The sequence below is a fragment of the Dunckerocampus dactyliophorus genome, chromosome 10, assembly GCF_027744805.1.
Source record: "Dunckerocampus dactyliophorus isolate RoL2022-P2 chromosome 10, RoL_Ddac_1.1, whole genome shotgun sequence".
Lineage (NCBI taxonomy): Eukaryota > Metazoa > Chordata > Actinopteri > Syngnathiformes > Syngnathidae > Dunckerocampus > Dunckerocampus dactyliophorus.
In genome coordinates this window covers 20,168,111-20,182,789 of record NC_072828.1, presented here as the reverse complement: position 1 = coordinate 20,182,789, position 14,679 = coordinate 20,168,111, and the positions used below count along the sequence as shown (strand labels likewise).

The window sequence follows — 14,679 nt, the reverse complement described above, 5'->3', positions numbered from 1 at the left end:
CAAGAAACTTTTGGACTGACTGCAGCCAAATATACAGTATGTGTTTATTAATTTCAAGACTCATGCCATTAAACACCTTCAAACTCAACCCCTCAAATGTGTCTCAGGCTCCCTCCTCTGCTGCCTTTGCTCTGTTATGAATCCATTTATAAGACTGCTGTTCATTTCCGAATGCCAAATAATGTGAGTGGCAGATTTATTCAATTACCAGCCACCTCTCTTGGGCTGTCTGACGGATATCTTTGTCTGTCTGATGTCTTTGCAATGACGACGGTTACTTTCACAATAATAGCATCCCTGTCTTTGGAGACATGCCTTTATTTATAAACAAAGCATGTATTTTGTATTTCCCAATTCATCGCACTGTTAGCCAAAAAACACGTAAGTCAAAGCGCGACTTTTTCAGCTAAAAAGGATCGATGTTCTACATATGAATCCGTTTCTTTTTTAGTAGTTTCCTGTTAAAATGTCAAGTGACTCGGCTCGACCAGGGAGTCCGAGCACCGGAGTCGGTGAGCAAAGACGACAGGGATTTGATGTTCAGGAGTCTCTCGACGGCTCCAAATACGAGGGCGAGTTTGTTAATGGCCTCAAACACGGCAAGGGAAAATACACCTGGAAAAGTGGAGAGGTAAGGTGGAATGAAGAGAGCGTTCCTTAATATACATTAATGGTAAGAGAAACGCTGCTGAATGACAAAGTACTTTAACCGAAGAGGGAAAGGCTTCTTGAGACGTCATCTGTACTTCTGTGAAGAAGGTGTCGGACGTTTCGCTCCTCATCCGAAGAAATCTGTAGCAACGGCTTAACATCTTTTACTGCCATTGATCTTATATTAGACAAACATGCTGCTCATTGTACGAGTTTAAGTAGGTTGGGGTAGCAGCTCAGCTTTGGCTTGGCATGGGGTGGAGAGTGTGGCAAGTTCAAATCCCAAAATGCAGAATTAGTTGTGGGAGAGGTGCATTTTCTGAGTACTGTTGGCACAGAATTGGATGCAGCGCATTTAGGAAGTATTCACAGTGCTTCACCACATTTTATGTTACAACCTCCAAAGGGATTTTATCAATTTTTACCTCAAAATTCTACACACAACACCACATAATGACAACATGAAGAAAATATATATTTTTAAATTTTTGAAAATGTATTAAAACTAAAATCACACACTGTATACAGTATACGTTTTCACAATATTTGCTCAACACTGTTTTGATGCACCGCTGACAGCAATTACAGGCTCAAGTCCTTCTGAATATGGTGGCACAAACCTGGAACACTTTCTCCCATTCCTCTTTAAAGCACCTCTCAAACTCCCATCGTTTGAGGTCCAGAGCGCTCTGGAGCAGATTTTCATTCAGGATGTCTATGTACATTGCTGCATTCATCTTTCCCTTTATCATGAATGTACTCCCAGTTCCTCCCACTGAAAAACATCCCCACAGCATGATGCCGCCACCACCATGTGTCACTGTATGGATGCTATTGGACATGTGACGAGCACTGCTTGGTTTCATCCAAGCATGACCTCTGAGTCTGAGAGTCCTTCAGGTGCCATTTGGCAAACTCCAGGCAAGCTTCCATGTGCCTTTTACTAAAGTAGTGGCTTCCGTCTGGTCACTCTAGATTGCTAGATTGGCAGATTGCTGGAGACATGGTTGTTCTTCTGGAAGGTTCTTCTCTGTCCACAGAGGAACGTTGGAGCTCTGTCAGAGTGACCATTAGGTTCTTAATCATCTCCCTTCGTCGCTCAGTTTAGATGGCCGGACAGCTCTCGGAAGAGTCCAGGTTGTTCCATACTTATTCCATTTATGGAGGATGGAGGGTAGCAGAATTTTTTTCTGTACCCATCCCCAGATTTGTGAGGTTGTCAGACAGTTCCTTTGACATCATGCTTGGTATGTGCTATGACATGGACTGTCAAGTGTGGGACCTTCATATACACAGGTGTGTGCCTTTCCAAATCATATCCTAAATTTGCCATAGGTGGGTGACAATTAAGCTGTTGAAACATCGCCATGATTACCAATGGAAACAGGATAACAGTTTAATTTTCAGCTTCATGGCAAAGGCTGTGAATACTTATGTACATGTGATTTGTTTTTTATTTTTAGAAAAATTGTAAAAATCACAAAAAACGTTTGTGTTATAATAGGGTATTGTGTGTAGAATTTTGAAGGGGAAAATATATATTTTTTTATACTGTTGAGGCTGCAACAATATAAAAAATGAAGAACTCAGATTCACTGTATATGTGCCATTATTACATTATTGCTTTTCTGTACAATCACATTTGATCTTTTCGCATTACACCACCAGTGTTTTGGAACGACTGAGAAAATGTTGGTTGGGCAACTACTGCTATACTCTACCACCTTAGCCACCTGTCCCAAACCACAAGTACATTTTGTTCTTTGAGTTTGAAGCCATTAATATGTGTTAGTGCTCGTCTCTTAGCATTCACTGTATTACTGTGCTTACTTATCCGTGAGCAAAATACAAGTAACATTCTTTGTGGTTTCTTGTGCTTGTAGTTCTATGAAGGCTCTTTCTACAAAGACTACAGACATGGCGATGGAGTATACTTCTGGCCATCAGGCCACAAATTCATTGGTAAATTTTACCTCAACTGGAGAGAAGGATATGGACAACAGTTGTTTCCAGATGGAGCCACATTTCAAGTAACCTAAATAACATTGACATTTGTAGAGAATAATGGGTGCCGACTAGCTCCTCCTCTCCTTGGCAGGGTTTGTACCATGCTGACCAGAGGTTCGGTCCAGGTGTGCTTAGAAAGCCATCAGGACATCAGGATGTGGGTCATTGGATTGGGAAACATTTGATACAACTATGTAACTCTGTACAAGACAGCTTCAGCCTGAAGAATGTTTATGGATATGCTGACTACTTGGGGGAAACTACTGCCACACATTGTCAGAGTCAGGTGCGCATAGCCATCTCCCTACCCACAGGTTTTCTTTATTTGGCTTGACAAATGATTTAGATAAAACTTTGATTGCAAACTATGATATTGTCTTTGCACTTAAATAAATGCATCAACAGCATGAACAAATGGATATTGCCAAGCTTCAACCTCAACTAGAATTTTGAATAACTGGACCCTGGCAGCTTTTTATCCACACTTCTCAATCATTCAGAAAACCGAAGCGCAGAGGTCCATAAAATTTGCAATTGACAGTCAGAAATGACAAAGCTCTTAACACTCCACATAACTGTCAGATCACAGGCCAGTACAATACCCTTGACCATGTTAAAGGATCTGCTCTTATGAAAGCAACAGTAATAACTAAGCAGCAGAGTAGTTTTTTGTTTTCTTTTTTTTTTTAATTACTGTTTGATTTAATTCTTGCATTTAGTATTTTTAGTACTTAGGCACGTGTAGTGACTTAGGTGTCACTTTAGTTCCGACTCACAGTAAATTCGACTTACAAAACGTTGTTGGAACAGAACTCTTTCATAACCCGAGGACCGCTTGTACAAGTATTAATAAAGTGGCATGTCAAAAGTGCATAACTATAAATTGGAAGCATCACTCATTTTGTTGTGCAGCTTTTGAGCATGCCAGCGAGACCCACCAACACATTCAGAGTTTGCATGCTCAATGTGTTTGAGTATAATTTAAAATACAAAATGATCTTGTGTGTCCCGCGACCCTAATGAGGATGAAGCGGTATAGAAAATGGATGGATGGATGGATGGATCTTGCGTGTAAAATAATTCAAATTCAATTTAAGTTCATGCATATCAAACATTAACTGTTTAAATGGCAGTAGCTGTATAAATGAAGGGTACTTACAAGGAAGGTCTCAACTGGAAGGGGTGAGAACTCATCCCACAACTATCTCATCTTATTCTCGCCATGACTGTTTCCAAAGCACCTTGCTCTTCAACACCACCTTTCCGTTTTGAGTTATTTCTTGAATTCAATAGTTTATCCCCCTCATGAACAAGAAACTGAGAAAGCACCCATTGCTAAAGAGAAATGGATTCTTTCACAGTGAAATTTGTTACATCTTTCAGGATGTTGCCTTTTAAGCTTGTCTTCATCCCTCATTTCCACAACTATCTCCTCAGGTAGACACAGATGAGAGCTGGCTGCTTCATACCCTCTCCTCTGGTATTGAGAGTTATTGTATAAATGGTGACCACCTACCATTGCCTCCAGGGCGTAGAAAAGAGTTTGACCGACATTTTTATGGCAAGCTGTGGGAGCCTGATGTTCACGCATACCAAGGCTATAAACGAGACCCACATGCTAATATGCCCTTAAAAGCCCGAATGCTGACGCACATTCACAAACACAGGTCAGAAAAATTTAAATCCATAGGTACCAAAACAGGAATAAAAAAGGAAACGTCGTGGTATGTTGTAATCCTTATATTTGTGTGTTTCTCTCAGACAACGCGCTGACAGTTTAGATTGGGATGTTTCAGCTGTTCTTTCATTAGTAAGGGACAGTTTTGGACCTAAAGGACTTTTGGAAGTGAGATCAGAGCTGTTGATCCACCAGGCTTCCAGAGGAGAACGACAGGCCGTTTTGAAGAGTCTTCTCGATGGCCTTATTCACCCTGATGTAGCAGATTCTCAGGGACACACTGCACTGATAGCTGCCACAGTAAAACACTATGCATCTCTTATTTACTGATCTTGGATCATTATTTGTCACATTTGTGTGCAGATGTTATAATTTTGTGGTGTTTATGTTATTATTGGTTTTCAGGTAAACTGCCATAATGATGTCATTCAGCTGTTGCTAGACATGGGTGCTGACATTGACAGGGCAAATAGCGAGGGGATGACGGCCTTGTCTGTATGTCACGTCCTCTACTATCCTTTTCAGTCTCTGTGCACGCTTACTGGACTTATACCCAAAACTCAAGTAAGATTTTACCTCTGTTTTCTTTTCAAAGAATCCCTTGTCGGTTGTTTTTAACATTGTGTTGTGGCAGTATGCTAAAATTTGTTATACATTTTTTTTCTTCACTCAGTACACCGTAATGACCCAAAAGAAGAATAAATCATGTTTGCGCACAGTTACTTAGTTCACCTATGTAGAATGGGCATAATTGGGAGAGGAACACATCTGTCTATACAGTAATCCCTTGCCACGTATTGCTTTGAATTTCGCTGCTTCATTCTTATCACAATTTTTCAAAAATATATTAATAGATCATGCTGTTTTGTAGTTTAATACAATCTATTATTAGTCAAAAATATGTATGTTTAAGCTAATTTTATATATTATATTCCTAAATTAAATTATTATTAAATTAAATGGCAAAATTGAATAAAAAAGAAATTTCAAAGGCATTAGGAAGACTTAAATGACGTTGTGTTGATATGTAGTATTATACACTGGTCACCAGGTGTCAGTAATGTTATTGTAAGGTTCACAGTGAGACACACAATCACCAGAGTTGATTGCTGGGACTGCAGGCTTTTATTGCTGCTTTGAACATCTCCTGTGTCAACAGATCAGCCCGGTGGACTCCACCACAGACTACACTTACACTGAGAGCATAAGAGGAAAAGTAAGAACCCGGAGGGAAGATTGCAATTTGGAAGAAGGTGCAGTTAAGATGAGACATTTTTATGAGGCTGAAGGGAGTGGTAAGGATGAAGAAGTGCTGCTTTCCGAAGTCTCTGTTCAGGTGATGGATGACCACATTGTACTAGGCAGTGTGAAGTGGAAAGGATATCCTTCTGGAAATGTTCAGGTACAGAGCACAGATGTCATTTCAATAATTAAATAACCTATTAGCTAGTTAAACTATATGCTCTCATCGCTTTCTTTGCAGCATGACTGTAACGACGAGACCGCCGCACAATCCTTTCCCTCTACCTGCTCCGTGTACAGCTTTGACATAAATGTCTCAGAGGAAGTTCTACAAGAGGCAGCTGAAGCTCTGAGTCAAACTGGCTTTTGCCAGGATTCTGATACTCAGGATACTGTACGTAAGATGGCCGCAATGAAGTTTATGTAAGTCCCACCAGTTCTGCTTTTCATGTTTTATTTTCTGCCTTTTCCCTCTACGTATTCATAAAGATTTATTGTTTGTGTGACCAGGCACCGTGTTCGTTTGACCACATTGAATCTGCTATTGGATCAGGGCGCTGACCCTAATATATGCAGAGTCCCCTTACCCGTCCTCTTTTTGGCCATAATGGCAGCAGATACTGAGACTGTCAAGAAACTTCTCCTGTGTGGAGCTCAAACAGATATCTCTCTCCCACCAGAGGTGGCCTTCCAACAATTTCCTATTTTTTAAAATAATTTCACCTTTACAGATATGTTTTGCTCATCATGTGCTGATCATTTCATTGTGTTGTAGCGGAAAGGCTTCTACCCTTTGCATGTCGCTGCAGCGCTGCCAGGTCCAGAAGGTCCAAGAATCACAAAACTGTTGCTACACAAAAATGCTTTAACGAACCCAGATGCACGGGCATGTAACCAAGACGACATCTATGAACTTGATAGGGTGTGGATATATGTCTTGTAGTGCTTAATAGTATTTTTTGAAAGTACTTTTTTAGAATTGTTTAAATGTTACAACATATTTGATTGGTTTCTTTTACAGCTGTCCTTGTTGACAAGACAATCATGGAGGAGTGATGAGAAGCCACGTCCAAAAGAGGGAGGTCAAACAGCTTTGCACATAGCCTGCCAAAGAGACACTGACCACTGTGTAAGTAAGCACAGAATGAGGATGACCTGGCCAACACTTGGGGAAAAAAATACTACTTTTATTGGTCTATTTCGTAATGGACTATTTTTTTATAGGGGTGCACGATAGTTATTGGATCGAATTATCAGATGGGTAAATTATCAGGCCGAAAGGAGTAATTATGATGTCATACCAATAATGCAATAACATTTAAAAAATAGCGCCTCCTCTAATCCATTAAAAAAAAAAAAAAGCTCCAATGAGGCGAGATTATTCAGTGTGTACTGTGCTGTAGGTGGGTTAGGCAGAGCAAATCAAATCAAGCGCTCCTTATCTGTGACGTGTTGTAAACAGCCTGTCGTAGCTTCTGCTGAGCTCACTTGTAAACAAACATGGCGTTGATCGTGTGGGGGGTCTTCTCACTGCTTCAGAGGAAGACATTTCGGCAAGTGCTCTGCAAACATTCCGCAATGAGGGACAAAAAATCGAGCTTCAGCACATCAAACCTGAAACACCAGCATTGCTATGACGCCCGGGGCCCTTGGCTTTTTCGTATCTCCGTGATGTTTGAAAATTGCAAACAAGTTTGCCAGGGACGACCCAAAGGTCTAGTGTGATCTGTGATTTCATCATGGCTCATCATTGTCGGCTAGTACCATAATTTCCAGTGTATAAGACGCACCGTTGTTTAAGCCGAACCCACTAAATCTAGAGAGAAAAATATATTTGTACATATATTAGCTGCACCAGACTATAAGCCACACATGTCCATAACATAAAAAGACATATTGTGGCACGCACAAGTCCGTGAGGACTGGGCAGATCTTTGACAGGAGCCAATCATGAGCTATGAGAAAACTCCCAACGAGTTTATCAACCCATCAATTGTCATTACTCAATATAACAGCCTGACTCATGGTGTCATCTCAGATAGAAGGCTAAAATCATCACACAGCAGCTTAACACTGAAAAGCTAGCTAAGAAATATACAAGACAAGTACCAATACGGGTTTAAAATTAAAAAAAAAAAAGCTGTTTTAACTTCTTCCTATAATGCGTTATTCCCAGGAGAGCAGTTCATTGGCCAACGGCTGACCACCAGAGGGAGCTCATGAGCCCAGACAGCTCAGCTCCAAACTGCCCGGTAGCCATGGCAGCCATTGACCAATGAACTGCTGTGCTGGAAATAATGTATTATGTGACGAAATTATAATAGCTGTTTTTTTTATTTTAAATACAAATGCTTTAGTTTTGTCTTTCTCTGAATGTTTTAATAATTAATGTTTTAATACTGAATGCCAGCAAGGTAGTATCCCTCTTACTGTTTTTATACAGAATGCCAGCAAGGTAGTAGCCCTCTTACTCTCCTACAATGCAAGCACAGACTTCCTTTGGAGTGGACATTCTCCGCTCTCTTTGGCTATAGCAAGTGGCAATGACATGGTAAATCGTCTGACATATAGGCCTACTCACAGAGAGTCAAAGCATGTCTACTTTGTTATAATGATGTTTTCCATGAATAGGCAGTGGAGGAGCTGTTAAAAGTAGGTGCAGATCCCAACCTACCCTTGGGTCGTGGAGTGGGCAGTGCCCTTTGTGCCCTTGGAAACTTCAACTACCATTTAGATGACAACCGACCAAAACTGGTACTTATTTACATGGTCATATTTCTGAAAATAGTTGTGCCAAATATTTGTTCCAAGTCTCACTTTATTTTATGACACAGTAACTATTAGTTACAGTATAGCAAGAGTATTATCAATAGTAGGATTCAGATCATAATTCAGCTCCGTAATGGTTATAAGACTTAAAAATGGAACTGTTAAACGGCAAAGCTTTTATGACGTACACAATGAGAAGTAAAATAAATAAAAAAGCAGAAAGTAACCTAAAAATATTACGATAAAAAATAATTACTGTTTATTTAAAAAAAAAAAAAAAAAACACACATTTAGGTGCTACTAAAAAGTGCCTCCCCAGCTTCATGGCTGCTGTTCTTTCGTCTTTTTGAGCTTGCACAACGTCAGAAGACATCTTGTTTTTTTCATCCTAAGACCCTCAGTTAACACATTTACAATCCAAAGGTGAAACCTGGAAAGAATTCCAGACTGCGGACATACTGAGCTAGCAAGCATGTCGGTGTGTGGAGCACACCATCACTCGTGCAGCAATATAATTATCATTTTATTTAAAAATATTATTGTCGTCTGATTTCAGCCTCTGAAATGTGAATATTTTTCACACAAATCAGCTTTGACTTCTGAAAACAGTGATTGACATTTTTGCCTCTTCTCTGATATGTTGCGGACCAAACCACTAACTGTGTTTGTTTTATATTGATTCGGTCCGTCAAGGGCCTAACCGATTACTCGATTAATTGACTCACAAAATAATCATTAGTTAGCTCTAATATTTTGTGCTTTTAGGTTGGGTGATGAGGCACCAATTGGGAATAAGCCCGTGCCTTTGTCAAACGAAATTACATTAGTGACACGCAAAGATCACAGCAGTTATCTGCTCAATGCATAGGCTCCAGCCAGACTGTTATTACAAAATACAAAATTACAAAAGTTTACAAAAGTTAGTTGCAAGACTAAGAAAGAGGGACTTGGCAAAGTCCTCTCTCTGTTCTGTGTATTCATGATGCCTTCTGAGGAAATAACGTAACTAGAAGTTATTAACCTCCAAGAGCAGAAATGCTGCCCAATGTTGCATGGGTAGAATGCAGTGATCAAATTGCTTCATGTATGTGAACGTGTACATTACAATAAAAGACTCTACTCTTCCCGTAGTTGGACATGTTAGAAAAGGCTGGTGCTGACATCTTGATGCCAGTTCAGGTCGGTGATACTATAGGGACTGCAGTGGACTACGCATACCAGTCCTTCAACCAGGTAAATCAGTTCATATCTAAGAAATTTCTACTAGCACATAATAAAATGACTGAATTCAGGACAGAGTCATGTAATTGGTTGGGTTATGGGTTTAATAGCTATAAATGGGTAGGAAATACACAGGTGACCCAACCAATTGTCCATCCATCCATCCATCCATCCATCCATCCATTTTCTAATAAGGGTCGTGGGGGTATGCTGGAGCCTATCCCAGCTGATTTTGGGCGAGAGGCGGGGTACGCCATGGACTGTTAGCCCCGACCTATTGTGTAAATTTTCAGACCACCCCACGAAAGTGCTTATCAACTTTGCTTAGCTGCTGTAGTGTAAGCAGCATTCACGGTGACATTAAGTCTAAGGCCATGGCCAAACCAACACGGATGTTTTCAAAAACGCACATTTGCGTCCCTCTGGTGTTGAAACAATTTCCATCCACACAGTGGCAATTTAAACTATTTCTGTCCACACAAATACACATTCACCAGCTATCATAGTAATGGTGGCGATGCAGCCATGGACTTTTAATGCAAAAAAGGACATCTTTGCCCATCAGAAGCGTGGTTCATGTCATTTCCATAGATGGCACCATAACAAACATGGCAATTCGCCTGAGAAAATACATGTGGACTGCTAGTGAAGTAGAGTTTCTTGTCAGTTTATTTCACACTAATGAGCAAAATCTATTGCATATAAAACTGAAAATCACTCCCATGCTGTGTAGTTCATTTTATCGGTCCAAGACAGAACTCCACTGGCTGTGACGCTATCATTGCTGAAATAATTCTGTGTGTCTGTCAAATTGTCATTGTTTAATTACCTCCACGACAGTAGTTATGTAGCACAAAACAGACATGCTGTATATAACAGAAACTTTCGATGTACGTACAAAACAGCTCAGTCAAACGCAATCACAGTGTCCTTGCCGTGTGAACATTCTCACGCCATTCTTCCAAAAAAACGATATGCTTGAGGTTCGATCAGGTCTTGTCCCAAATTGCCATCATTGGCGGGAGCGTCTGGGCCGTGTTCATTTTAGAGAGCAAAACAGGAGCAGCGTCCTATGAAGCCTGTAATGGTGCCTTTCTTCGTCAATGTAAAGAAAAAAAGTAGGCGTATGTTTACTCTCAAGCCACACGGTGGTCTAGTGGTTGGCATATTGGCCACACAGTCACAGTCAGGAGATTGGGAAGACCTGGGTTCAAATCTCCCTACATGTATTCTCCCTCAAAGTTGTTGTTGTTGTTATTATTATTGTTATTTTTTTTTAAGGGACGCGCACTACTTTTAAGACCGTTTTCTTATGCAGTGCAGTAATCCCCCGTTTAGCGCTTGTAATTGGTTCCAGACCCAACCGTACATTTTAAAAATAGGATTCCTTTTTTGTAAATGGAATATTTCCATAGTTATGGCATAGAAAACATCAATACATTCAAAACAAATGTTTTTTTTTAACATTATTAGAGTCCTCTAGACATCAAATTAACACCTGTAGTCACTTTTACATTCGCTTGTCGTGGGTTATGGCTGCAACAGTAACGCTTGTTGTTATTATCATAATTATCATGCCTGTTGTGAGATGCACCGTCAATTAAAGCATGTTGTTCCAGTGATCAGGTCTGGTGCTGAAAGTCATTCCATGCACCATGCCTATGTACTGTAAATGATTGAATATGTGAATGTCTGACATCCTGCATGAACAAAAAACAGAACATAGAAAAAGAGAGACACATGTACACATACACAATAACTGGTGCTGTATAATACTGTTATGTCACTATCTAGGACTCCGGTATCGCCAGCACTCCGTATCATGCTCTCAGCATGGAGGAGAGAGAAGTATTTCAAATACGACGGCAGTTGCTGAGCATGATGGGAAATCTGCTGAGGAAGGCGGCTGCCCAGAAAGAAAGGGAGCAACTAGAAATGGAAGAGTGTCTACGGTAAAGTAACACACTAAAAATTCAAAACTTGTTGACATGTTACAGAATACACACATGTGCCATCATTATAATTTTAGCCTGTTCTTAATTCTTATTTCCAATTCTGAATCTTCTTCTCAGATCACCATCATTTAAGTTCTGTTATCACTGTGGTCGCTCCTCCACTGTGAAGTTAACAGCTTGTACTCGTTGCCACAAAGTTTTTTACTGCTCTATTACTTGTAAACTGAAAGCATGGGCGGAGAAACACAAGGAAGAGTGTCTGCGGGAGTCAGGTGAGAATGAGTGGCTCTTTTGTGAATAACCCTTAGGAGCTTAAATAATCAAAAATATGAATTGCTAATTTATTTAGAAGTATTTCATTACAACTCTAGCTAAATATTTGGATTCACAGTACCTGGAATACAGTCATCCCTCGCCACTTTGTGCTTCGAATTTCGTGGATTCACGCTATCACGGTTTTTCAAAAATATATTATTTGATAAGTCATATGCTACTTCATAGTTGAATACGGTGTATTGTTAGTAAAAAATATTTAAGGTAATTTTATTTTTTTGTCTGAATTAAGCATTTTCTTATGCTTTTCCTATAAATGGTAAAAGTATAAGCCATGCAGAAGACTCATTCCAAGATGCTGTAAATGATATGTAGTATTCTACACTGGTCCGTAGGTGCCAGTAATGTTACTGTAATGTTTAGTTAGCTACACAAGCAGGCACAATAATCCCTCATGAAAAAGCAAGGTCGTAAACGGGTTTTCTATGCTCTAACTACAAAAATGTCCTTTATAATGACGGAATCTTACTTAGCGGAAATTCACTTATCCCGGTCATGTGTGGAACCACTTAACCACGCTAAACGAGGGATTACTGTAGGCACTTATTTTAAGGTTAAAGGAAGACTGCACTTTTTTGATTTTCCCATCATCCACAATTCTTATGTGAGACATGAACGCACATGTCTTTCTCTTTTCTGTTTGTTCTAACAATATAAAAACAGCTAAAAAGAGACAGCTCATTACTGCACGCATGGGCCAAACTTATTCCGCCTATAAAGTCGTCTGAAAGTCTCCAAAAAGCGGCAACAACACTCGATTTGCACATAAGGTGACATGCACATTAACCAAAAACAGCTCGAGCTGTCTTTTTTTGGGATGGGATCCACATACTGTATGCTGCCGATAGAGCATTAAGAAAACACCTCCAAAAACTTCCAACAACATTTTATGGTTTTCTATACATGCTTTGACAATGTAGTAACAGGTACATTCATGATTACATGTATTTTTACATTTAGTATTGCTTATTTTGTTCGTTACCTTTCTCGGCTCATTGATTTCACATTGCGGCATAGAAATGAACGCCTGCACCTAGCTTTCACTTAACAAACTCAAAAATAAAAACACAGCAGCACTGACGGCAACTTGAATATGTAGCCTTACCTTTTTGGCAGGCGTTGTGAGTGCGACACTGACGTGCGCTGTGGGAAAGTCTGTGGTGAAGCTCGTCGCTGGTTAGCTGGTTAGTAGCTACTATGGCGACACGTCAATGCATCAGTAACATATTTCGATCAGCATAACAACGTTAATAATAATAATGCCACTGTATCATGGTTAATATGCACGTCACATTATATTTAAATGGAGTTTTGTTGGTGCTTTTTGGAGACTTTTTCAGACAACTTTATAGGCGGAATAAGTTTGGCCCATATGTGACAGTAATGAGCTGTCTCTTTTTATCTGTGGTTATAGCTTTAGAACGCACAGAAAAGAGACATATGTGTTCTTGTCTTACGTAAGGTTTGTGGATGATGGGCAAAATTCAAAAAAAAGTGCAGATGTCCTTTTAAATACATTGGATCAACACTGTCTTGTCTCTTCCAATCCAGGAACTGTTTACAACTTCGAGAAGAGAGTCATGTTTCAAACTAAAAAAAGACACAAGCATTCTGTCCTATTGACATCTAGAAGACCATTTCATGTCCAGTTTAAATCCAAAGTTATGGTTATTGGAGACAACATCTCTGAATGGCAATCTATTAATCTGAAGGAAAACTACAGCTACAACTGAGGGGCATCCATACACTTTGTAGACTACTGTATCCTTATCATGTAAAGGGCCATGGGGGGCTGAAGTCTATTGCAACTAACAGGGTGACAAGAGGAGTACACCCTGGACTGATCACCAGTAAATCACAGGGCTTAGCCACTCACGTTCACACCTATGGGCAAGTGCATAAACTTTAACAAGCCATCTCTTTGCTTTTGTATTTTGTATGTTGCCTGTTTTTAACAGCATAATTTAAAACCCACATTAAATTTTACCTGAAATTCTAGGGAGAAAGAAGGGACACAACCCTTAATGTGGGTGCAGATACAGTCATTGACTGTATCGCATCTCACAAGGAAAACTAGCTGCAGTGCCACAATGTCACTTCTGCACCAACATTCTCTGCCTGTAGTGAGGGTATGGTATCAGTGGCATGCGGTGCATTTTGTACCTTGGCCTTCAGTGAGGCCCAATCCACTTCTTAATACCACTATTACATCACAACTATACAAACCATCAGTAATATACTGTACATAAATACATATAGTCGTCCCTTGCCGTATCGTAGTTTGAATGTCACGGCTTCACTCTTTATCATGGTTTCATTAATAAATCATGCTGTTTCTTGGTTAATACAGCCTGTTATTAGTCGAAAAATATACATATTGATTTTTTTTTTAATGAGAAGAATTTTGAGTGCATGACATATACTTGCTTTAACGAAGATGCCGGGCATACTTTGGACTCCAAAATACACTAAAATACTAACAAAGGGATGGTTTATGATACTTAAAAAAAAAATGACATGGGACTAGGTCAAATTATTATGGAAGCCCGTTTCCGCCCCTGAAAGAAAAAAATATCCCAATGGTAATTCATAGTTATGAGAAAAAGTTGAAATTATAACATAAGTCAGAAATACATACATACAAGAATATTTTTGTAGTAAGATACAAGAAAATCATAATTATGAGATAAAAAGTCAGAATTATGAAATAAAAAGTCTAAATTATGAGATGAAGTCATTATGAGATCAAAAGTCCACATTATGAGATCCATGCAGTTTGTATCGCATCATTTTTATTTCTTGACTTTTTATCTGATTTTTATC

General features: G+C 39.5%; 1 protein-coding gene across 2 annotated transcripts; it reads left to right on the top strand.

Moving 5' to 3' along the window:
• The first annotated feature begins 102 nt into the window (after window positions 1–102).
• LOC129188678 (ankyrin repeat and MYND domain-containing protein 1-like) lies at window positions 103–13,849 on the top strand. Of its 2 annotated transcripts, none has more exons than XM_054789555.1 (17): window positions 103–183; window positions 2,535–2,681; window positions 2,750–2,944; window positions 4,096–4,325; window positions 4,420–4,636; window positions 4,742–4,900; window positions 5,496–5,738; window positions 5,820–6,001; window positions 6,089–6,260; window positions 6,354–6,500; window positions 6,600–6,707; window positions 8,022–8,129; window positions 8,210–8,332; window positions 9,479–9,580; window positions 11,363–11,520; window positions 11,641–11,795; window positions 13,408–13,849. In XM_054789555.1, exons 1-17 carry the CDS (start codon window positions 172–174, stop codon window positions 13,587–13,589), a joined length of 2,640 nt encoding a protein of 879 aa, XP_054645530.1. In that variant the 5' UTR covers window positions 103–171; the 3' UTR covers window positions 13,590–13,849. The 2 variants fall into 2 exon arrangements, with proteins under 2 accessions (XP_054645530.1, XP_054645529.1); XM_054789554.1 differs by lacking the exon at window positions 103–183 and adding an exon at window positions 458–631.
• Window positions 13,850–14,679: the final 830 nt, after the last annotated feature.